Source organism: Parasteatoda tepidariorum, chromosome 11 (genome assembly GCF_982258835.1).
Source record: "Parasteatoda tepidariorum strain Cologne lab strain chromosome 11, Ptep-v5.0, whole genome shotgun sequence".
Taxonomy (NCBI): domain Eukaryota; kingdom Metazoa; phylum Arthropoda; class Arachnida; order Araneae; family Theridiidae; genus Parasteatoda; species Parasteatoda tepidariorum.
In genome coordinates this window covers 27,604,420-27,629,300 of record NC_141765.1, presented here as the reverse complement: position 1 = coordinate 27,629,300, position 24,881 = coordinate 27,604,420, and the positions used below count along the sequence as shown (strand labels likewise).

The window sequence follows — 24,881 nt, the reverse complement described above, 5'->3', positions numbered from 1 at the left end:
AAAAGAGCAACAGCTCTTAACGCTACACTGAGGCGAGATTTGAGCAAATATTTAAATTGGTCTGAGATGCAGCAGAATATCTTTATAACTTTAAACATTCAATTCATTTTGCCAACAGCGCCATCTGCTGACAATATGAAATTTTTTTTAATAAAATATATTTGGCTGCCTAAGTAAACATGGCAAGTCGTACATTATGCCTCCTTAAGATTTTGCTAACTGATTTTCTAAATCGTTGGACGTTTTTTTGAAAACCCAATAACAAATTTTCTACATATAAATACATTTAGTTAATGGTGTGATATAAAAAAAGTAAATGAAAGACTGAATTTCAAAGTGTCGTAAATTATTTTATTATTCATTTATAATAAAAGTTCTCAAAGAGAAAATTTTCTATTTACAAGAGATAAGCGCAAGTTGTAAGACTTGCATCTGTACATTATAATGTCATTTTAGTCAAAGGCTTCATCAGAATCGCCCTAAAATATTGCTTGACATATAATTAAAATAAATGCTTGCTCATTAAGAAAATTCAATGAAGGAAGTTTAATAGATTATAGCAATGGTTTTTAGTTTATCTTAGACATAAAATGATAAAACAACAAATCCATAAATAGTCATAAATTATTCATATTTATAATTTTCTACGATTAACGGATTTTTGTAGGTGTTATACAACTGGTTAATTCTTCTCCACCTTTGCATACCATAATTTTTACCTGCATTTTGAAATATTGAATGATTTCGGCAATAGATATATTATTTGATAATCAACGTTTGGTGCTTAATGCAACATAAGCTTTTACAAATTATTTCCAATGAAGTTTTCTGCATAAAATAATTTTCTTTTTATCTCGTTTTGAAAATTTTTTATCAACTAATTTTATAAAAAAATCCTATTAGATATATTACTAAATAATATAGAATCTAGAAAGATTATGATCTAGAAATTATATCTAATTAAGTAAATATTTTATATAAAATAAATTTATTTGATATTAGTGTGAAATATCAAAACATAAGAAAAAACATAGTTGGGACTGAATTTTTTTAAAACTTTGTAGTATCTCAAAATTTTCGATATTTTACTTCGGATAAATATTATTTAATGAAATTAGAAACATTTCACTCGTTTTTTGGGGGGTTCATTTTTATTTTAGTTTCTCTTAAATAAATGCCAAATGTTTGTTTTAAACTTTTTTTCCCTTTTAATAACTCAACTTTGATCCTAAATTGCATTTTTTGATTTAATAGCTAAGACTTTGTTCCATAACTAAAATGACAACTTTGCCTTACATACTGCCTTTTTTGTTTTTTAACTAATAAAGACTTATTAAGAAAATGTTTAGAAATTTGTAAAATAAACAAATATAAGAATAAACAAAGAAATAAATAAACAAATATATAAATAAATGTAAGAACAAATTAATTAATTAACAAAAATAAATACACTTATATGAACAAATATCAAAAAATAATATATTAATTTATAAAAATGAATAAATTAAATTAACAATCTTCAAGTTATTTTTTACCGAAATGAAATAGACTAATATAAAATTGATACGAAGCAAAAATGAAACACTTTACAGAGGAAATATAGGATGAAAAGGAGGCAATTAATGAAAAAAATCATCCTTTTAGAAGTTCTTAGAGAAAAGCAAAATTTTGAGACATTATAAAAGTAATGTAAAAACTGCTTTCAATTTATAGAAACATTACAACTTTCACTTTAACTTCATTTTCATTTACATGATTTTTATTATGATTTTTCATAAATTATCTTAACTGCTAAATAATTATCTCGTACAGAACTTTATAAATCCAGTCCCAAGAAAAGTAGAACATACACCGAGAAAAAATATGGTCAAAACTTCCAGAATATGGTAAAATTTAATGTATTTCAGGTTCTATGGGAGCACCAAAATGCTCGGTAATTTTTACAGAATCACTTTGATAATGATTTTTGGTAAAATTAACAATATAGTTCATTTTTGTAATATGTAATATAATTATGCAGTTTTATCATTATACCTGAGAGCATGGTATAAAAACCATTTTTTTCGGTTAAATTTACTTTTCAAATTTGTATTTTTTAGAGAATTGTGGGGTAATAAGACCATAATTTCTCGTGAACCGTTACCATATTACTGAAAAATTACCAGAATAATAATTTCTCTTAATCAGAAGTGTTATTACCATAGAATAACTACAGTAATTTTTCCAGATCTTTTTTCTCCGTGTTGAAGATTAGGTAATAAGAAATAATATTTAAGAAAAGCTTAAAATAAAGATTGCGTGTAAAACTATTATACGTAACAATAACTTTGATTGCTAAACAATTTAAATCTAAGTGTTAGATCTAGAGGTAAAACAAGTAAATTAAAGATGCGTTACATAAATTAATCCAGTAATAAATATCATAAAACTAAAGTTAACATTAAAAATTCAGGATATCCGGAATTTTTTTAAAGATTTTGAGAATCTTAAAGGATTTTAGGGATTTTCTGGGCTTGAAATATCCCAAAAATTCTTAAAAATATCCAAAATCTTTAAAAATTACTACATATTTCTATTTTGAAGTCATTTGAAATCATCCGTATTGTATTTAAGCAGTTTTTGACTCAATTTTTAACGTAACATTCTAACATTTTAAGTTGAAAAACTTATTTATTTTGATATATTACTCTGAAATTTCATTTTCTAGATGCCTATTATATATGATTGTTTTATTTTTGTACCCTGCATTGAAATAAATAGTTTTGATAAAATTAATGATACTACATGCAGCAGAAATATAAATTTGCTATATGTATCGAAAAATCTATAAAATTGATTTATCGAACTTAAAAGGAATGAGTTTTTCACTAAAATATAATCCAAGAGAGAGAATTAAGCAAATCAAAAAGAATTAAAATAAGCACATTTAATTTAATGGAAAAGAATTTTACTTTATCATTTTACTTTATAATTTTATTTGAAATATAGTAATCAAATGTGTCCGATGGGGAGGTAGAAAATGAGATATTTTTTTGAAAATTTAATACTAATATATATAAGTAAACTCATAGTTTTGATATGTTTCTTTAACAATTTGGTCGAGGAGATAGATTATAGACATTTAAACTTGATTTTGCTTGTTATTGAATTTAGGTTAAAGTAGTAAGTTAGACTGGCAGTAATTTTTTAAATAAATATGATTATCTTCTCGCTTAGACGCTATAAATAAAATTTACGACAAGAATTTCAATTTCTAAGGTAGGTACCCGAATTGAATTCATCAGATGTGTTGAAATTTTTTACACATCTAAAGCATATCATCACAGAAATTTTTTTTTTTGCATATATTAAAATAGTTATTTTTGTAAATTGAATGTTTTCATTTCGATCGAGATTAAAATAAGTGTAATTTTATAGCCATCTACAAATATTCTTTTAACACCCGAAATGAACAGCAGTAAACTTAGTTAATTAATAGAGTTTTTGGAAAATATTTTTTCTAGGTGATTATTCTGCTTCGACTTAGTTAATTAGTAGAGTTTTGGAACATATTTTTTCTAGGTAGTTATTCTGCTTCGACTTTGTTAACTAATAGAGTTTTTGGAAAACATTTTTCTAGGTGATTATTCTGCTTTGACTTTATTAATTAATAAAGTTTTTGGAAATTTTTTTTTCTAGGTGATTATTCTGCTTCTACTTTGTTAGAAATAATTCATTTTTTGTGAAAAATGTTTGGAGGGTTTAAACTAAATTTACAGTTCATACTCATTCAATCGGGTTATTTATGAACTTTATAATTAGGTACTATTATAAATAAATAAATTATTCTATGAAAATTTATTTTTCAATAGTATTTATTTTTATTATTTCATAAATACGATTTGTTATGGACAAAAGATAACTTAGTTCCCGTTTTTTCTATAAGTAGAATGGTATGTGGATGCTTGAATTGCAAAAAAGAGTGTAAAGAACTACGAAATATAGGTAAACTACGTATAATTATAAAATAATATTAGGTAAACTAGGTATAATAGAAATATAGGTGTCATTCTGAGACCCTAATTGCTCAATCTTAAATTTTTACTTCAAAAACGAAATTTCCCTCATTCATTGTCAAACAACACTGGAAAGGCTACTATTAAATACACAAGGTTAATGTTATAGGCATTTCAGTTTTGCTAGAATAGGTTAAATTATCTTTCGAAGAATGTACCCCCCAAAAAGAGATATGAGCTCCTCACATTATTAGAAGCTTTCAAAAGGGCTTTTAAATAATATTAAGCTGCTTATGAAAACCACAGGACAAGTTTATTTCTAAAACATCACATGGTTAACATGAAATTGTCAGTATGAATTATAAATATTTTTTATCAATACAAATCAGTAAAAAACTAACAAAAATAAATTAGGTCGTTGTTTAAATTTTGCTATATAATGAAGTTTTTTTTTTAAATCTCTTTTTAAATTTAAATTGCGAAGATTTGTTTAAAGTGAATGATTATTTGCAAACGCAAAATGTTTCGGATTTCAACTAATTTGAATTCCAATTAAGAAATAGGGATAAAGTTTCCTACTGTTATTAGCGATAATGTTTTTACAGCATAGTAAGACAGATTCATGAAAAATTGAAGGCATATTTTAAATATGAAATAGATGAAAAATTTAAACGTATTAGATTTTTTGAACAATTAAGTTATTTACACATCTATACATAACAAACATTATTTTTCAAGTTTTCTAATTGTTCTTCCTGTTTTCCTAGTCAAAAATGAAGATATTTTGTTGTAAAGTATAAATTATTTTGCACATATTTTGGCACTGCTGTTTTTAAACATAAACAAATAGCAGTAGCTCTATAATTATGAACAATAAAATATTTTCTCAAACTCCTATGTTTTGATTTATCATTTTTGGAATCAACTTGTGCAAGCTCTTTTGTGTGAAATTTCAGGAAGCAGTTAATCTTTGCACAAGACAGTATTTTCAGTCATTTTGAAATAAAATAACTCTTTTTTATAATAATTATGTATATATTAATAAACAATAAGTTTCTCTTAAAAATCTAAATTTTTTTTCCTTCCTATTTTCACATTAAACGCAAGAGTTGAAATGCGTAGCACAAAAATGATCAAAATCTAGTTTTTTTTATCAAATTTATTTTTACAGAATTTAGGTGTTTTATGATGTGCCTATTTGATTGATTTTTTTATTGTTTTACCATTCAATTAAATTAGTTTGACTAGTCCCACGATTTTTTCCTTCCATTAAACGCATGATGTCAATGTGCGTTGAAGGATTGCAAAAGAAATAGATAGTTCAAGATCAATAGGATACATTCAACCCTCTAACTGTTACTCTGACCATCAATCGAGTTTTTATTTACTTCTCTTTTAATCAGATAAAATAAATACTTGCTGGTCAAATTTGCTTTTGCTGTTTTTAAAAAAGAGTTGCCCAATTTTGCCAACTCTCCTGATCGAAGAAATCACAGCATTAACTTGCCTATTTCTTTTCAATAACGGATAAAATACTCTTTTACGTCATTTAAACAACCAGGCATTTAAAGAGCATTTTTTTAAAAACCTTAATGGTTCACAAAACGTAAAATTAATTAAATCTTCATACATAATACTGAAAATGAATGAAGCGATGAAATTTTAACAAAAAATTATCTATCACATTCAGTTTGAAAGTTAAGAAAAGCTTTTATATTTCTTATCACGCCATTTATATCAATATTTCTGAACAGGTTCTTCTGAACAATTAGTCTATACAGATTCTTTTACATTTCTAGACAAACACACTCAGTGCAAATATCACACACAAAACCTTATTTTGCTTATTTTTGAGCCACGTTCCCTATTTTAAGAGGAATGATTGAAGAATTGTAGGAAACAAGTACTTTTCAAGCTCATATTATACAAGAATTTTTGTGAATATTTTACATATGTATTTACATAGAATAGCTATTCATTTATTAAAAAAAACTAAATCTTCAATCTGATATGTAAAATAATACGCTTTATCCGTTATAAATTATCAACAACATACTGACCTGAAAAGATACAACGGATATATACATAAGGAATATTTATAGAAGAACTAATCAAATTTTATACTATTATCCTTTTATAAATTGCAAGAAGAAGATAAAACAACTAGACAATTTAAAACTTGAGAATAAACACTTTTGTAAACAAAACTTTTATAAACTTGCAAACAAAAAGCAAAGGAATTTAATTTTCTTTCTCAATTTAGAATTAATTTTATTTTAAACTCAAGTTTTGAAGAGAAAACTAACTCATATGATATCTATGTGGCGAGGTGAAACATAGATTGCTAAGGAAGTATTCAGTTATGGAGATTCGATGATAAAATCATTGCGCTTACGCAGGTGATCACTAGGTGGCGAGGTGAAACACAGATTGCTAAGGAAGTTGTCAGTTATGGAGCTTTGATGGTAAAAACGTTGCGCTTATGCAGGTGATCACTAGGTGGCGAGGTCAAACATACATTGCTAAGAAAGTTTTCAGTTATGGAGCGTTGATCATAATAACATAGCGCTTTTGCTCAGTACATTAGAAATAATTCTTCAATGTTTGAGTTTAAAACAAAAATGCCTTCTGTTAAAAGCGCATTCTTAATATAATTTATTTTACAATTCATTCAAGTTTTGAAATGTTTATTTGTATCTTCTTCATCTTTTTGAACTAAGATAAAATTCTAACAACTAATATAAACTAAGAGAATGGAACAATAAAGTAAATTTGTTATTTAAACGCCAAACACTCTTTTCGTGTTATTTTTACATTAGGGCTAGTTAATTAAACAGTTTTCATAATTTAAATATTAATATATAATAAAGGTATTGGGAATTTAAAAAATATATGAAGGGAAAGTAAAATTTCTGGAAATTTAGCTATTATTTAATTCCTTGTTTCAAAGCCGGCTTATAAATGAAAATTTAAAGCCAATTAAAAAATGTGTGTCTAGCAAGAATGATGAAAAAGTGAATCTTTGCTTAGCTGAAGGTGTAGATATCTATCTGATAATTTGTGCATTCTATGTTTAATCTAAAAAGTACATCTGAATTTTTTAAATAATTAAAGTTAATTTAAGTATTAAGCATTCTATCTCATTTCTTAAGTTTCATTCATTCACTTATCCCTACTCAGAGAATCAAAACTCTGTCTATTTCTGCTCTAATCTTCAAATTTACTATTTATAATAATCATAAAAGAAAAAGGAAGCTTTATACTTGATAACCATTTGATTATCGATATGTTTATCAATTCTTTCGTGCAACAATATAAATTTTCGTGTCTGCTAAGAGTCTTTATTAAGAATGAAATTAAGAGCTATCTAAAGGAAGTATCATAAATTAGAAATGAACATAGATGCTATCTAAATATGGTATAAATTAGGAATTAAACTGAAGGCTATCTTAATAGAGTTTAAAAAATTAAGACCGAAATTAAAAGCTATCTTAATAGAGTATCATAAAGTATAAGAAACAAAGACAAGCTAAATGAAGTATCATAAACTAATAATAAAGTAATGGACTAACTAAATAACATCTCACAAATTAATAATGAAAATAAAGACTACCTAAATGAAGTATCAGAAATACAAACATAGCTGATTGCGCAGACGTGACACAACGTTTGTAAAATTTTCAACTGACAGAACGTTTGTTAAAAACGGTTCGTTTTTATTGCAGTAGACTGGAACAATTTTTGTTGGTGATAGATTATTGTTTTAAGCTAGTAGGTTGTCTCAGTTTGCTAAAACCAAACCAAAACCCCTGATATTTTATATAAAATACGACATCAATATGCACAAGTTATGATTGTAATTTTTCAAGTTTCATCAGTGTTAAAACCTCTATTCGGAAACACAACTTTGAAACAATTTCATAAAAACCATTATTGATGGACATGTAATTTTCACTGTTAGTATACACACTTAATTATACAAAATATTCAATTATTTATTTTAAATAACTGAGAATTATATACATAAACAATAGTTTTGTATAAGTTGATTCTTCATTGCTGAATTGACATTTTATATATTGACTAAAATGTCGAATACAACCAAAGATTAGTTATGAAGTATATGAATATATGAGACGCCTAGTTTTATATTTAGGTATATAAATTTTAAACTAACGTAGTTCTTTTGAAGCATTAGAAGAAAAAGTCATATAACATTCAAAGGTTCATATTTTTAACGAGTAAAGGTTCGTAACAAAAGCTAATAGATTAATTTATGACTAAATTATTGCGCTATTCACCGAAAATTCTTTTCATATTCTGATATATCTTAACGCTTTGCTTTAAAAACAATTAAAATCCATACATAGATAATTCAACTAGAATCACCTAGAGATTGTATATATAAGCATATTTTAAAGAATTACAATATGCGGGTATATGCTGCTAGCCAAAATTTACCAAAAACAAACGAAATTTTTTTTTCTGTAGAATTAACTCGTATTGTATTGACGAGGTGTCTTTATTTGATTGAATCTAAAAAGTAAAAAATTTATTACTTTGTCACGCTTTAAAATGTAATTTCAATTATTGAAAGTACCTATTATACACAAAATTAATGTCATAACTAAAAATTTTTTTGTATTGATAGCTATATTTTTGTTGTTTTTAAGACGTCTACATTATTACATGCAAAAACAAACAAGATAAAACTGTAGTTTTTTTTTAGCTAAAAAGTTACTTCTAAAAACATTCACGAATAAGCGAAATATAAAGTTATATATTTACATTCAAAGAGGTGAATTAACTACAGTTATTAAATTTTTACACAACATCGATGTAGTTACGAATCTTTTGGCGCTAATTAAAAAAATAACCGAGGAACGTAGCGTAATACAGCTTATATAATTTTAACATGGAGTAAGAAAGGAGATTTTAAGTATACTATGCCAATTGTGGTAATTGATCCATATTTTATTCTCTTACAAATCTAATCGAAACAATTTTGAAGCTGCTTGTCGTAACTCTTATTAGATTAAAATTATTTTTAGACTCAAAAGACATATTACATATTTTCAAACGAAAATAAAACACTTCCTTAAATAAAGCAATTTTGTATTTGCAACTCGAGAAAAAGTGAAGTGATTATGCTTAACCATGTAATTTAAATCAGATTTAATTGGATATTTGTAAGCGACGTCATGCGTGTGTGTCGAACCTGATTGACTTTTGGCTCGACAAATGCCGCGATTTACCTACGATGACGTCACTTGCAGGTATCCAATTAATGATTTTTTCTGTTTCTCTTGAATAACCTTTTTAGTTTTTAAACTAGTCGTCTCATATAACAATTATAACAGTGATTAGGAAGATATTCCATTATTACGCAATAACATAGAATAAATATACTAAATGACATGCATCAATGCTTATAATAGAGCATTATTTATTGCTCGTGTCATTATTGCTTACGTAAGTAATAATCTTTAGGAATTGTTTTAACGTGAATATTGCTTTGATATGCATGCGTCTCTTAACATATTGATGCATTTTACAATATAAATTAAGCTTGTTGTTGGACACATGTTTAAAATAAATGACAGAGCAAGTGTTCTAAAATTATATTTTTCTTTTGATTTGCAGTTAGAATTTCTATATATAGTCTTAATTTAATACTTAATTAAATATTTTCAGTTTTTTTCTCCCCTTTTTTCACTATAGGGGATCTGAGATTAATGCTTCAATATAGGTCAGGAATAGATAACCTTCATCTTTGTATCTTTTGTACAGTAAATTTTAGATGTTTCGTATTACATATAACTTTAACCTATGTAAAGTTAATCTATAACATTTGTAAAGTTAACAATGGTGATAAACTTTAAGAGGCATTTCATATCAACATTTATTAAAGTTATTTAGGATTTTCAAGTTGGTTTTAAAGTTTATGTCAATAAATTCCTTTTCCTTAAGCTTTATTTTTTAAAAATAGGAAATAGGTATTTTAGGGTAAAGCAATGAACTTTTATTCGAAGAAAAAATTAGAAGTTATGCTCTAGTTTTTTTATACATTTCATGTCACTAAAAATGTACAAATATTTTCATTTTATATTTCATTGCTTTCTCACAAAACTTGTAGCTTTGTAGAACAATACCGCGAGTCAAACATTAAGTAACTTTTGGAAATTAGTGCTGAGTAAATGATACGGAAAGAGCAGTTCGAATCAAATATTTAACCCTTTGCTTACGGTGTACCATCACATGTGGGTCACATGTTGTACCTGCCTTAAGCAAAAGGCTAAATATAATAAGGTCTCTTAGTACGAATAAATAATAAGCACCTAAATTACATAATATATAGGAAGATTTACTAACTGATGCTATTATGAATTAGTTTTTCATGTTCTCTCCTGACATCGTTGTGCTTATAAAGTTTAAATAGGTTTTCTAAGACATTTATTTTGTCCTATTTAATAACCGATAACAAAAGTTATATCCTTATCCTTAATTAGTTTTACAACATTTTATTGATTAACGTTTTCAATTACATTAAGTTTACAAAATTAGACGCATGATAATCTATTTTTTCATTTTTACATTAGGCTGCTTGATAAAACTTAATGAAAGGTCTCTGATCATTATTTTTATTACATTGTTTAATTATTGCCCAAAGCAATTGTGACCAGCCTGAGAATTACAATAGGCACATTATTTTCTCAGTCCGGGCATTGCTTTATGATGAAGATTTGGTTATTAGATTAAAATGCATCTAATATTTAGGAGAGTATAATTAATGCTCTTCAATGTTATACTTCATGTCTTTCTAATATCCCTAACTGAAGGCTGTATAATAAAAATCACATGAAGTAAGGCTGTATTAGACCTGCGTTGAACGCAAAGATTGTCGGGTGATAATTGGAATTCAGAATGGACGGTTTATTAACTAGCACATAGAGGTTGTCAATGTATCCCACCAAACGAAACCTTACGAGCCATTGTCCTTTAGCAAATATGTTTAAATAAGTTTTTTCTAAATTTATGATTTTCTTTTTATATGGTTTAATAAAATTCTTTACTATTTCTTAAAATTATTCGTGAAATGTTCCAGTTTTTAAATAACATATACAGTTATCTGTAAACAATATAGCATTTAAACTTCAAATCTAAACTAAGTATCACAAATTGACGTATATATTTGAGCAATTTTTGTTATCAGATTATTCATAATTTTCTTCCTATTTTACACAGTACAAATGATCACATAATCTTTCAAAAAAGAAACTAAAAAACATTTGCAATACACAAAAACGCTAAGAAAAATGCTTTGATATATTGTCTAAAGCACAAAAATGTCGGCTTTTCTGCAACTATTAGAATCTTTTATTCATGTTTCTGATTGCAAAAGTGTTATATACGACTTATACGATTATAAGCGCTATGATGTAGAAAATATTGGGCTACCATCTAATAAGAAAATTAGCCTATATGTTAAGAAGCAAAGAATAAAATTTATTTTGATGAAAAAAAGACTAATTTATAATGAACAGATATTATCACAAGACACACTTTGCGCTGCTTTATTCTTTTAACCGGGATTTTATTCCTGGTAAACGGAAATCGATGGCCCACCCGGGGTCAGAGTGGTAGCGTTTCACGTTCTCATGTCAAAGGTCCTAGGTTTTATCCTCAGACCGGGCAAGGTTGACCCAGCCTTTTATTCCTTCAGTGGATTGATAAAATGAGTACCAAGCATGCTTGGGGACTAAACACTGGGGGTACCGTATTCGGCTGACCACCCAATCGAAACATCTGCTCCTGCACTCCAGATTGCAAGGTCAAGAAAACTAAGATAGGTTCAGTAGTCCTTGGCCCTCTCTGGGCTGTCAAGCCACTGAGTTAAGTTTTATTTTCAACTCGAAATCGATTAGTTATAATTCCAAAATTGAATGATGCATTTTTAACTAAGTTTTCAAAATTTATCAGAAAAGTTTCCTTTTCTGATTATTTTTGTTTTTATGTTACTCTGTATCGAAAAAGATTTCACATGCAACAGAGTGTTTAGAGAAAGCATTGCAATGACGAGTGAAAATACTTTTAAGGCTTACAGAAATTATGTTTTTAGAAAATAATATTTTTTTTATAGCACAAATGAGATTTTTTGGATCTTTTGGGCTGTGTAGAAATAGTCATTTTGCATAATTTATTAATTAAATTAAAACTTAAATGAACGTTTTCAAAGTTAATAACTTTTTTTAATAAATACTGCATAGAAACCTCTTAATAAAATTGTTTACCTTATGCCTTTTTGGAAATAAAAATTACATTTAATTGCATCTTCTCATAAGAATAATAACAGGGTAATCTTATTTTTTTCTAAATTTTGACTTTGAGAAATGCTTAAGAAATAAATAAGTGAAAATAAAGTAAATTATTTATAACCTTAATTCCAAATATTCATAAAGAAATTTTTTAAGAGAGAGTATATTAGAGAAATTGGGTCATTTCAAATTAAAGGCACCATCCCATTTATTAAGCTATTTATTTATTTTTATTTAGTCATACTTTACAATTAAACAGCTAGGACGTCGAAAAAGCTAACTTAAGTCGCAGATGGCAGCTAATTTAAAATAAAATAATACATCCATATATGAAAAAAATACATTAAACGTAAAACATTCTCTAAAATACTCCGGTTAGTAATCAACTACATACGCTCTCAAAAATAAAATCCTCAATTTTAATGATTCATCAATCCTTGAACTATATTTCGTTAATTTTGAGAATCTTTTTGTCACGAAATAACTTGATTTGTGGAGAAGAGCGAATTCTCAAATATATGACGAAAATGTATCTTTAATTCGAAACCTTATATGGTGCATTGTGGGAGAACTAGAGTGACGAAATTAGAATAAGGAATAAATGATCGAAAATAAAGTGACGGAACAGGCCGATCGGTTTGTATGGTGGCCGAGGAGTTGAACTGGAACCAGGAAGATTACGGATTGGAATCGGGCTTGGGTGTAATTTATCACCCTGTTCTATCTGTCTTTCTTAAGTTGTTTAGGCGACATTAATTACCTTTATGGTGCCCACGATAAATTGGTTATTAGACGCAACGAGTTCTTTTTATTCATTTATTTGAAAAAAAATGGTATGACAAAATAATTCTTTAATTTTGACGAAATTTATTTCCTCGAAGAAGTGACGACAGTTATTTCGTAACTTAGAAGAAATATTTGCTCGAAGCATATAGCAGGAAACAGTTTCGTCAAAAATGAAGAAAGTTTCGTGAAATTTAAGTATCCATTTTTTACAAAGTGAAGAAAATGTTTGATAAAAGTACCTAGTGAGAAGTTTGTTCATACGAAAAAAGAGTGAATGATACTTCACATTGTCAAATAACCTATCCTAATAAGAAACCATACCCAACTAAAACTAATCGATCGGAATTTTTATTCTCATTTGAATATTTACTGAGTAATATTAAAACAGATAATTTTTTTTTTATATCTTTACTTTTATTCTAAGCTGGCTTACTTGGAAAGAGACAAGAACATTCTTTTAACTTCTTATTAGTGTTTTTTAATTTTAGACATACACTGTAAAAATTCCAGATCAAATTATGGAATGAAGTACCGGCACTTTGGGTGCATCATCCGTAAAATCCCTTTTACCTTAAAATCCACTTTTAAAATAAGATATTATACCGTAATTTTTACAGCAATATTTATTTAATTAAAGTGATTCAGTGCTTTTATGGTAATTATAACTGTAAAAATTACGATATATCAGATTTTTTGTTCCGTAACGTGTACCGGTAAAAATGGAGTTTTTGTAATTTGATCCAAAATTTTTAACAGCGTATTTCTAACAACAACAAAAAAAAATAGATTTTAAATTTTTATTTTGGCAGTAAATGTTTTTTTTACAGATAACTGAATGTTATTTTTTTAACTTTAATGTGACATTTCACATAAATTTAATATATCTATTTCACTCCGAATTCGTTTCTGTAATTAGAATTAAGTTTTGAAACGCTTTGAAGGTTGAATCAAGAGTTTCAATTTATAATGAGCTGCAAAAGTTTAAATCGAATTTTATGTCTCTTAAGGGATAGTTAGGTTTCATTTTGAGAGGCGTCTTGAGGGGATACATTGAAAACCTCTTAAGTTGAGGTTCCGATCAAGAGTAATCAAACGATAATGTAAATGAATGCACAAGAAAGAGATTGTTTCTGGCTGTACATTCAAGCAAAAGTCTTCAAAGAGAATGATTGTAAAGAACTTTCTCTATATACACTGAAATATATACAAACATATTAGTGTACATGAAATATATATTGAAAGGCCACGATGAAACAACGCACACTACAGTACGCACATGACAAGCGCATTTCGATTACACAGCAGTTGTGAACACATTGTCAAGGTATTTAACTATTTTTAAGGAACAGTGTTCAACTAAATAATAGTAAAATGAACTAGAAAATAATAACAATAATTAAAATAATTAAGTAGGTAATTACCAATTACTGATCACAATTGTAACAAATGGTTAATGAATAAAACATTTGTCACAATACATAATTACAATAAATTAAAGATCACATTTGTTATAACAATCAAATAAATTATAATAATTTGAAAATCTGATCAAATAATTGCAAATTAAATATAAATATAGTAATTCAGTATAATAACTCAAGTAGTACAATTGAATTAGTAAATTGCATAGTGACGCATTTGATTGTTTTCACAAATTACATTATAAGTAAAATTCATACAATTAACAATCATATATTTCAAATCATAAACAACCTTTTAAAACAAGTCCTTTTAAAACGAAAAGTGCAGCTAGATGAAATTTGCAGATGATGAATTTCACTTTAAGTTAAAAGTTCTGAAGGAGTGTATAATACATAATTATATGTCAGGAAGAAACTTCAGTGGGAAGGAGCTAAAACTTCAGCTTCTGGTTTTAAAGAAGCTCAAGTTTTAAGCTTTTTTGACTTTTGAGCCATTGGTTGGTATTTGAACAATGGAACGATTCATTCTTGATAGACAATACAAATCATTCCTGATGACAATTCATTTTTGAGGAACAATACAATTCATTCTTGAGGAACAATACAAATACAATTAAATAACTTGTACATAACAATCACTCCTACTTAACTCGTAAAACACTCATATCTCGTAAAGCACCCGCAAACAACTCATTCAGATTTTTGTTGTGTAAGGTAACTTTAACAATAAAGAAAAATTTTACTACCAATTGAAACACTTTGTAAATAAAAGAATTTGCTGTTGCATAATAAATGCTACAATTTTTTAAAGTATTGAAGTAAAATAGTCAAAATTTCAATTCAATTATATCCACTAAAAATATCTGGGTAGCTTTTCAGAAATCGAACTTCGAAATTCTGAATTTTAGGATTTAAAAATTTTAAACACGCATGTTTACAGAATGGGTTGGTAAAATAAGTCAGCTTTTAAAATTCTATGAAGTCATAGAATAATATATTAAATTTTCCCTTTAACTGCTTTTTTAAATTAAATAGATCTTTTAAATTTATAATCTACTTGCAACTAAATTTAAAATGTTTAACAGTTTATCTTATTGCCTATACACCTTAAGTGTTCACATCAAGAAACTTGCAAGTTTGTTTCAAATTCAGATGACAAGAGCACTTCTGAATCCAGTAAAGGGACACATTGATGTTTTCGATATGATAACATTTTTGAGAGAAAGCAGTGTCAGCAACGTATGTGAAACCACTAGCAACCCTCATTTGTAATTCGACGTTTATAAGATCCAGGATCCGTCTGCCACAGAAAATATGATTGAGATTTAATATAGAACAAACCCCTCAACAAAATCTTATGTTTATTTTAAAGCTAAGTCGAAAATTGTTCAGTAGATATGTGAAAGAGGATAACGAATTTATATTTCTACCAAGTGAATTCTCGATTTGCTTTGAAACGTGTGTTATCCATAAGAAAAATGAGTATTATTTGTATAAAAAAGTTTTTAAATGTTGCATTAAACGCAGTTAAAATTATTAAAGAAAGTTAAATGAAGGTGCCTTTTATATAAATTTCTTTTCTCTTACTAGAAAATGGTTTGACTTATTGTAAATTTTCTAATAAATATGTTATTTGAATGGTAATTTAAAATTACAGTATTTTCGTTTCACTGAATGATTAAGAACAGTTGCAGAAAGGCAATAATAATGTACTAGTTAGGATATACTCATTTTTCATGAAAATAGTTCGAATAAGTGAAATTGTTAGGATTATTTAGGAAAGAAAACTAATATTTAACCGTTACTTTAGAGATCATTTGTAGAAATTTCAACAGTTTGCATGAAATAATGAAACTAAAAAGAAATTATATTGATTTCTCTATGAAGTTTAAATCTATTAAGGAAAATAACAATTTCTAATAAAAAAAGGAGGGAATACATTAAAAATATTGTTTTATTTTTTTTAAACAGATATATTTCTTGTAAATTTTTTAAAATGATCATAACAAATATATACTTTCAAAAAGAAGGTATATAAATGTAATACTGTGGCAATCATTTAAATTAAAATGTGTCTGATCAGTCTTTTCATAGTAATTTTTTCTTTCAGAGTGTTATTTGTTATATTCTGGGTGTTAAGCACATTCTGGGTGTTAAACGTTAGTGAAAATAAGTAAATAATTTTACTCAAAAAGTAATATTATTACATTAAATTTTAAATTTATCATCGAAAAGATTTTTTTAAAAACCAATAAGACTAAAAATAAAATTGATAAAAATTTTTTACTAATTGAATGTAAAAGAAAAGTATACTATTACTCTTGATCAAAAAAGAACAAAAGTTTCTTTTTATAACATAATAATGCATTTCATTAATTATTTGTTTTTAAAACTTACCATAAACAAATGATTAAATAACGCTTTGTACATTTTCAATCAATCCCGAAAACCAGCAAATTTGTTTTAGATTTTATTGTTTGTTTGAAAACGATTCATGTTTTCAAGCTTGCAATTTCATTTACCACTTATTTAAATATTGTTTAAGAAATACTAAGAATGTTCAAGTTGCCTATTGAGTTCTTATTTTTCTAGTCTAATGAAAAAATATTTAATTATATACATAATGATCTAAACTTATCTATATATATATTGAGAGGGAATATCTAAAGAAACATATTCAAAATGTTTTCTTCTTTGGTAAAATGATACAATGCGTAATATTTTAAGCCATGTTAAAAATAGTAAATCAGTTTCAATATATTGCATTAATGACACTTATCAAATTATATATGAATCTACATTATTATAAAGTACTTGTTAGAGAATCCTAATTCATTAACAAAAATATTTCTGTACACACTAATTTAAATTTAATTATGATACATATTTTTCATAACTTTTAATATAAAGAAAAGTAACATTTCAAGTAATTTAGTGAGTTTAAAATAATACAAAATGTTTATCAAAAGTATTCCAGTATGTTTTGCATAGATATGTTTTGAAGCAAGATATTTAATATTTTCAGCCCTAAACCATGAAAAAGTTATCCTACTGCATTGATATTATTAATTTAAAGAGCATCATTACGATATCCAAAATTTCGTCTACTTAAATCGCAATTAGTAATATTACGTACAAAATTTTAAAAGCCAGTAGACTTACATTTATATTTGCTAAGAACTATTCTAAAACAACTGATATATTTCATTTTTGGAGTTACTAATAAAAAAAGGTTTATCAGTAATTTAAATAATAAATGAAAAAACATTTTATATTTTGAATAATAAATGAACAGTCAATTATAGTTGTATCAGCAGCTAAGGATTGTTTTTTGTTTGTATTCTTACTGTGTTAACTTTTTCCAATTTGAGCCGGGATGAATTTCAATTTAAGTCATAAAAACACAATATTCAACACACGGTTAACAAAATTATTCAGCTTCATAATGATTAATATATTATATTTAATCATTTTCAAATAATGATACTTTTACAAATGTTTAAAAATTTAATTAATTAATCCAACTTCACAGTTTAGCATATAGATATTGCGCAATAAGAAAATGAGATAGTTTCTAAGAAATAATTTGTCAAGGTATAGCCTTAATTTGATAAATATAGGTATATATTTCCTTTCTGGTGGCTGGTCGAATTGGCAAAGTTTCCTCAAGACGACTTAGAAACAAATATTTCATAGAAATTTTGGTGATTCGATTGCAATTGGAATTCTTTATAGATAAATAAAATAATTAGTTTACTGCCAAATTCGTTTTATCAAATGATAAAACAATAAAAAAATTTAAATTTACTAAAATCAATGGATGACAACAATTGAAAAAAACAATATCTGACAGCAGATATACCGATCAGAGAAAAATATTCAAATAATAGACACTCTTAGTAAGTGATACATACATATTTCTTGAAAAACATTTAATATTTAATACGAGGGTAGAAATTGTTCTTGATAAGAGTTCTAAAAACAAAAATTGATATCATAAACAAAATTTTATATTCTACTTATTTCTTAAATTTTGATAGTTAAACGGAACAAGTAATAAAACTTTCACAGTAACAATTGGACAAAAAATACTGAAATAATTTATAAGACACAGATTGATTGTATGATAACAATAACGTAGCTTACTCTGATTTTTTTCGCATTACAAGAGCTATCAGTATCGTTCCTCGAATATTACTTAAAATCATTTATCTTCAAACCAATCACGGTTGCAAGTTAAGAAGACACAATTACGTCAACTATAAATTAAATTACCATTTTATGAGACATAACATTGGGTGAATGAATCAGACTGTACAAACAAACAGAATTTTTAAGTTTTTTGTTAAGGTATACTTGGAAGTTATATGACTTATAAATCAGTTTAACGGAATTCTATAATTTCAATTGGAAGAGATTTATTATCTGCTTGAGAATTTCTGTCAGAAGTTGTTACTGTCAACAATAATTCAATTATCAATTTCGATAAAGTCACATTGTGTGAATTAGACAATACAGACATACATAATTTTAAAATTTTTGTAAGATATACTTGGAAGTCATTAGACTTTTAAATTAGTTTAACGGAATTCCATTGTCTGAGTTGGATGAGATTTATTATCTACCAGGAAAATTTCTTTTTGAAGCTGTTACTGTTAACAATAATTCAATTACCATTTCAGATGAAGTCACAATGGGTGAATTAGACAGTACAAGCATACGTAATTAAATTGTGTTAAGATATACTTGGAAGTTATATGACTTTTAAATCAATTTAACGGATTTTTATTATTAAATTGGAAGAGATTTATTATCTGCATGAGAATTTCCTTTGGAAGTTGTTATTGTTAACAATAAATATCACCAACAATCTTGGAAGATTAACACATTCTTAGGTACTTACTATCAAAATAATAACAATGGAAGGTAACAATATTGAGCAAATTAATGAGCACAATATAAATCAGCAATTCTTAAATATAGGATAACTTCTCCACCAAACAGATCCTGATAGCATCTGATCTATAGATTTAATTTATACTTTACAGATATGATTTGTAGAAATATATTTTATGTACAATATTTAACTATACACCACCCCAAGGATTAAAATATTGACATAATAAGGAAAAGACTCAAATATAACATTGATGTGATAAGTGACATAGCACCGAAAATTGGAAATTGTGATTTTCTTTATCTAGCTGCTGTCATGCGTTATAAATTGAAAGATATAACAAATGAATAAAATTTTGTCATGGGATAATATTTTGTCCGTCTGAGCAAGACAGCCTCTCTAACTTTATCTAAGTTAAGGCTGAAGAAACCGAATCGACTAAAATGAAAGTAAATAATGATTCTGATGAGACAAGAAAGGCCACTTGTCTGTTAAATTGTGCTATTCATTGTGTTTCGTTTGGAAGCGATTCGCGTTGGAGCTCTTCAATTTCATTTTCTAGCATGGCTCTAACAGCTGGTTCATTAAAAGATGGCACAAGAGGTGAAGATGTCCAGTTCTTAGATTTTGGACCTTTCTTTTTTGTAGGTCCTGAATGAGAGTCTCTTTTCCCTCCTTTGCTACAAGTATGTTTGGAATGATCACCCCCTCGACGGTGAGAACCGTCAGCAGTTCTATCAGCTTCCTCAGCTGTTGGTAACCTTGGCATCTTTTTAACAAGCTCCACAAGATGTTCATCTATTCTAGAAACTTTTAGATTCAACCTTTGTATTTCGAGTTTCAAATCTACTCGCATGTCCATAAGGCTGGATACGATCTGTTGATACTCATTTGAACTCACGCCACCTTTAGATGGTGTTACCCCATCTTTAGTGGATGGTTTACTGTCTTTAGGAGCAGAGTCTGTAGCCCCACGAGGCTGAACTTCAGCCTGGGAATCTATACTTTCATCCCCTTTTACTGCTGTCTCAGTACTTTTTTCAGTCCTTTGCTGTGTGGATTCACTAAAATCCTGTTCTTCTTTTTCTCGAAATGTATCTGGTTGTTTTTCAACGGTAAGATTCGCTGACTTACGAAAGAAGGTGGCTTCATGTTTGGAATTAATGTTATTTGAGCGGAGAAGGGAAGGATTATAATTCCATGCATCAGAACTAATTTGTTCGTCTCTATTCATTTCTTCAGGAACCTATATTAAAAAATATAAAAGTTTTATGTAATAAAAATGTAAACCCTTACTACAAAAACATTTAGGAATCATTTGCTACATTAATATTCATTAATGATGAGATGAAATAATTATAAAACAATTGAATTAAAAATAAGGATGAAACATCGTGTCAAAATGGATCATTATATTAATATATTTTGTTTCTCGAATTCCGAATCATTTATCAAGGGGTTCATGACATATGGAAAAGAACAAATGGAAAAGATTAAAATATTTATATTTGCTTTTTATAAAATGTAATGAAAATTAAATAGTTGGTTTAATTTAATTAAATCAGATTGTAAGTGATAAATATTTTCCATGCTCTTAAGTCTTGGGGATGTTGTGGTATTATTTGTGTTAATTAAGAACACTTAATTTTGCTCAACATTACATTAGAAAATTCGTGTTATCGTTGACTTTTTCTCATCAGTGTATTTCTATTAAGAAATAAAAGTATGTTAAAATTGCCTTCAAAGTAAATATGATTTCAAATTTTGCATAGCTTAAAATCTATTGCTACAGAATAATTTGCAATCTAAAAAGTACCGGGATTCATTCGAAATTGATATAGGGTGGGATAAAATTAGGACAACATATTCATCTGCTTATAATTTTATTAATATTAAAAATTTCCTGGAAATGACAACAAATATCATTAATAGAAGCTTATAAAAAAGATATTTTCTCTTTTTTTTAAAATGGCCTCCTTTATTTTTGATTTAGATCCTTAAATCTTTAAAGGTATTTTCAGGAATTAGAAGCAGATCTTTTTTATGATTTTGTTTAATTACAATATTTATATTCTTGCCTTCTTTAGTAATTGTTTTAACGATATTACATTTTTGTGAAACTTGGCACAGGGTTTGATTTTGAAAATCAACCTTACATTGTTATATTTTGAGTTTAAGTAGATGTAAAGCGGAAACCATTTCGGATATGCAATGAAATGAGCTAAATGGAATTTATAACATGATCCAAATTTATAGATCATTTTTATCCTGTGGATTGGGAAAAGTTTTATTACAGCATTCATTCTTTAGATCTCAGTTCTACTGAAACTATAAGTATTTCAAAGCTTTAAAAATGCCCTTTTATTTCGACTTTATAACAAAAAAAAAGAAATTTTTAATTGACTTTGTAGTTTTAAAATAATGTTTTAAAATTCTTCACTGCGATTTTGAAAAAAAAGAATGTTCAGATCAGGATCTCACTACAAAACCATTTTTTATTGAAATTAAATATTTCGGTTATTTAATAAGATATTTATTAGCGTAAGTAAAAAAAGGAATAACAAGAACAGATTTAATAGGCAATGTATATTGCACAATAAAGGAACATTTAGATAGATTTTTTATATAATCAGCTGATTTTTATATAACAGGACTCAATCTTAATGGTTCAGGGATATGCTAATAATGTTATAATACCCTTAAATAAGCTTAAGTAATACTAATGATATGATTAAATATGCTAATTAAATAATACAGTCAGCATTTGAAAATTTATGAGATCCTTATCTGATTATGAAAAAAATAAGTTCAGATCAGGATCTCATTACATAAGCAATTTGTATTGAAATTAAACATTCATGTTATTTGTTAAGAATGATATTTTTCTTTGGTAAAATAAAAAAGCAATAACTCGAACAGATCTAATATGCAATGTACAGTGCGCAAATAAAGAGAAAATTTCTGTAGATTTTTATTTGATCTTCTGATTTTCACGTATCAGGACTTAATGGTTCTTGAAGCTAAGCTTAAATATGCTAATTAATTAGTGCAGTCAATATTTGAAATTATAAAATCAAGCTCAAAAACTTACTTTTTCTGAATAAGAAAGCATTATTTTTGGCGTATTTGGATTTTTGACTCAAAGTATAGGGCTAGCCACAATCTGGAAAATATTGTCCAAATAGTTTAGATAAGAGTGTAGTTGAAAGTTTGGATCTCTTAATGATAGTTTCACTTTTTGCGTAATTTTCAATATTTTAGAAACTTCTTAAGCTTAAAAACTTTTTTAGCGAAACAAGAATTTTGCTCATCGTTCAGTCAAAAACAGTTTGAATAGTGGGTATGCAAATAGTTACAACAATTTCATTCACGTAATTTAAAATGATAATATCCGAAATTAGGAAGAAAACAGTTTAATAATTTCTGAGAAGAAAAAATTTAAAAGTATGACTTCCTTAAGATGGCAAAATATGCTAAAGATGAAATTAACATCCCAACTTCCAATCACTTTCCTACTTAAATTATAGGAACCATATTTTAGAGATTGTGGCTTGTCCAAGAAAATTAGTTTTGTTTTGCCAGATGAAATTTATATTTCGTTGAGGAAGTTTGATTAGCGTATACCATAAGTTGAAGATGTTAATGAGTTCAAGTTAGTTTCGATTCCATAAGCTGAAGATTTTGTTGATTGGTGTAGTCGTCCATATATTATTCCAGTCTTATGCAGGCAAGCAATTATTTAACAAAAATCATAAATTGCTCGATAAAGAATTAGATTATAATAAGTAAAAATGTTTTATTTTTAAAATTTATGTGTAATCATATGGAGCAAGTAAAAAAATGATATATACATATTAATTAATAAATTTAGAAAATGGCACGATGGTGTGGCTGCAGGGCCAAGCCGACAAGGCACCTCCACCCATCAATTATATCAAAAATGCAAGTGTAATGCGTACATTGAAATAGTTTTTGCCAAGGAAAGTTAAAGAATCCATGTATAGGCTATTAATTGATTAAATTTAACGCCAAGGCTCTTTTTCTTAGCCTTGCGTATTCAAGTGTGTTGGCGTAAAAGAAAGCGGGAGAAAATCATAACGAACTTTAATGAAATAAAAACATTAGCAACCACATAACGGTTTTCGAAGTCTATGCTAATGTGTTAAGTCGAAGTAGAGGGAATCTTAAACATAGATTTTATTCATCACTCAATTCAAGGTTGTGGTATAAAAAGATTACAGATTGATATTATTGATTTTTATTTATTGAAAAAGGATTTTTTAAATCATAGAAAACATGTTATGCATATATTAGCATGACATGGTTTTTAAGGGTCAAAAATCAAAATTCATGAAGAAAAAATATACATATATATATATTTTTTTCTTTATTTACGCTAAATATGTTTTTATGTCTGATTTTGCAACTTAAAAAAACTTCTGTTCTGAACAATTATCTGATTTAAAGTTAGATCCCCGAACTATTAAGACCGAGTACGTAAAACACCTGATCAAAAGTTATCACCTGATTAAAAACTTCATTCACTTCAAAAATATATAAATATCAAATAACAAGCTAATATCACATATCAAATTCAAGCTTTTCTGAAATCGACACACATTTTTAAGACTTGCAGACGTGAATGTGAAGCAATAAAATAAAAAAACGTAAAATTGCCAACGAAAAATGGAAAAATAAAGATTAGAAGCAAAACTAGAAAAACTACAGTAGCCGAAAGAGCAAAATATGAAAAACATTACACTAAAAATCACCGTGGTCGAGAGGGGCAAATCACAGCAAAATGCATTTCCACTCGCTATGGAGCGGTGGTGAGGAATTAATGTCGTTAACAAAAGAATCAGCATTCACACGAATAAAACAAAATTCCAGGGCATCAGGATGAGCTGATGTGACTGGGGTGGAAATAATTTTGGCAATGAGAAAATTGAATTTATACCAAAGATTCCAACAATGTGCAGCAATTAATGATTTCTCGAACTCTTGATGACGGACGTATTGTATATTTTTGAAGCCCTTTCAGCATGCCGACTGTTATTTGCTATTTATATATTTTGAAGCGAATGAAGTTTATAGACGGTTAATATCTTACCACTTCAGCTTCTTGAGATTATTTGTTTAACCGATCAAAAGTTATCAAGGTTCAAAAGTAATTAAGGTGTTCAGTTTTTGCTCACTGTACATAAGAGGAAAATAAAATGTCTTACGGGAGAACGGGTAGTATCCCTCTGTGGAGGAGTTAGAAGATCTCCTCTTTCAACATCAGGCAATGCAGCAATTTGGTTAGAACTGCTGGATTTCCCAACGTCACCTCCTCCATTTTTTCGGAACTTGGAAAATAGTTTTCTCACAAGATGGTCTTGGGAAATATCCGGTATGGGATCCGCTTTTCTCCTTTCGGATAACTCTCGTTCCCTTTTTACGTCAGAAACCTTCCGGAAAATCAACT

The 24,881-nt window shown here is 27.3% G+C and overlaps 1 protein-coding gene across 2 annotated transcripts in view; it reads right to left on the bottom strand.

Moving 5' to 3' along the window:
* Positions 1–9,619: 9,619 nt before the first annotated feature.
* The window catches only part of LOC107447330 (potassium voltage-gated channel protein eag-like), a 237,049-nt gene continuing 221,787 nt past the window's right edge, over positions 9,620–24,881 (bottom strand). For both annotated transcript variants that reach the window (XM_071187319.2, XM_071187321.2), the window contains exons 12-13: positions 24,640–24,879; positions 9,620–20,660 (exon numbers count right to left, since the gene is read on the bottom strand). In XM_071187319.2, the coding sequence (XP_071043420.1) occupies positions 19,920–20,660; positions 24,640–24,879 (981 nt within the window). In that variant the 3' untranslated portion in view covers positions 9,620–19,919. The remainder of the gene's footprint in view (positions 20,661–24,639; positions 24,880–24,881) is intronic.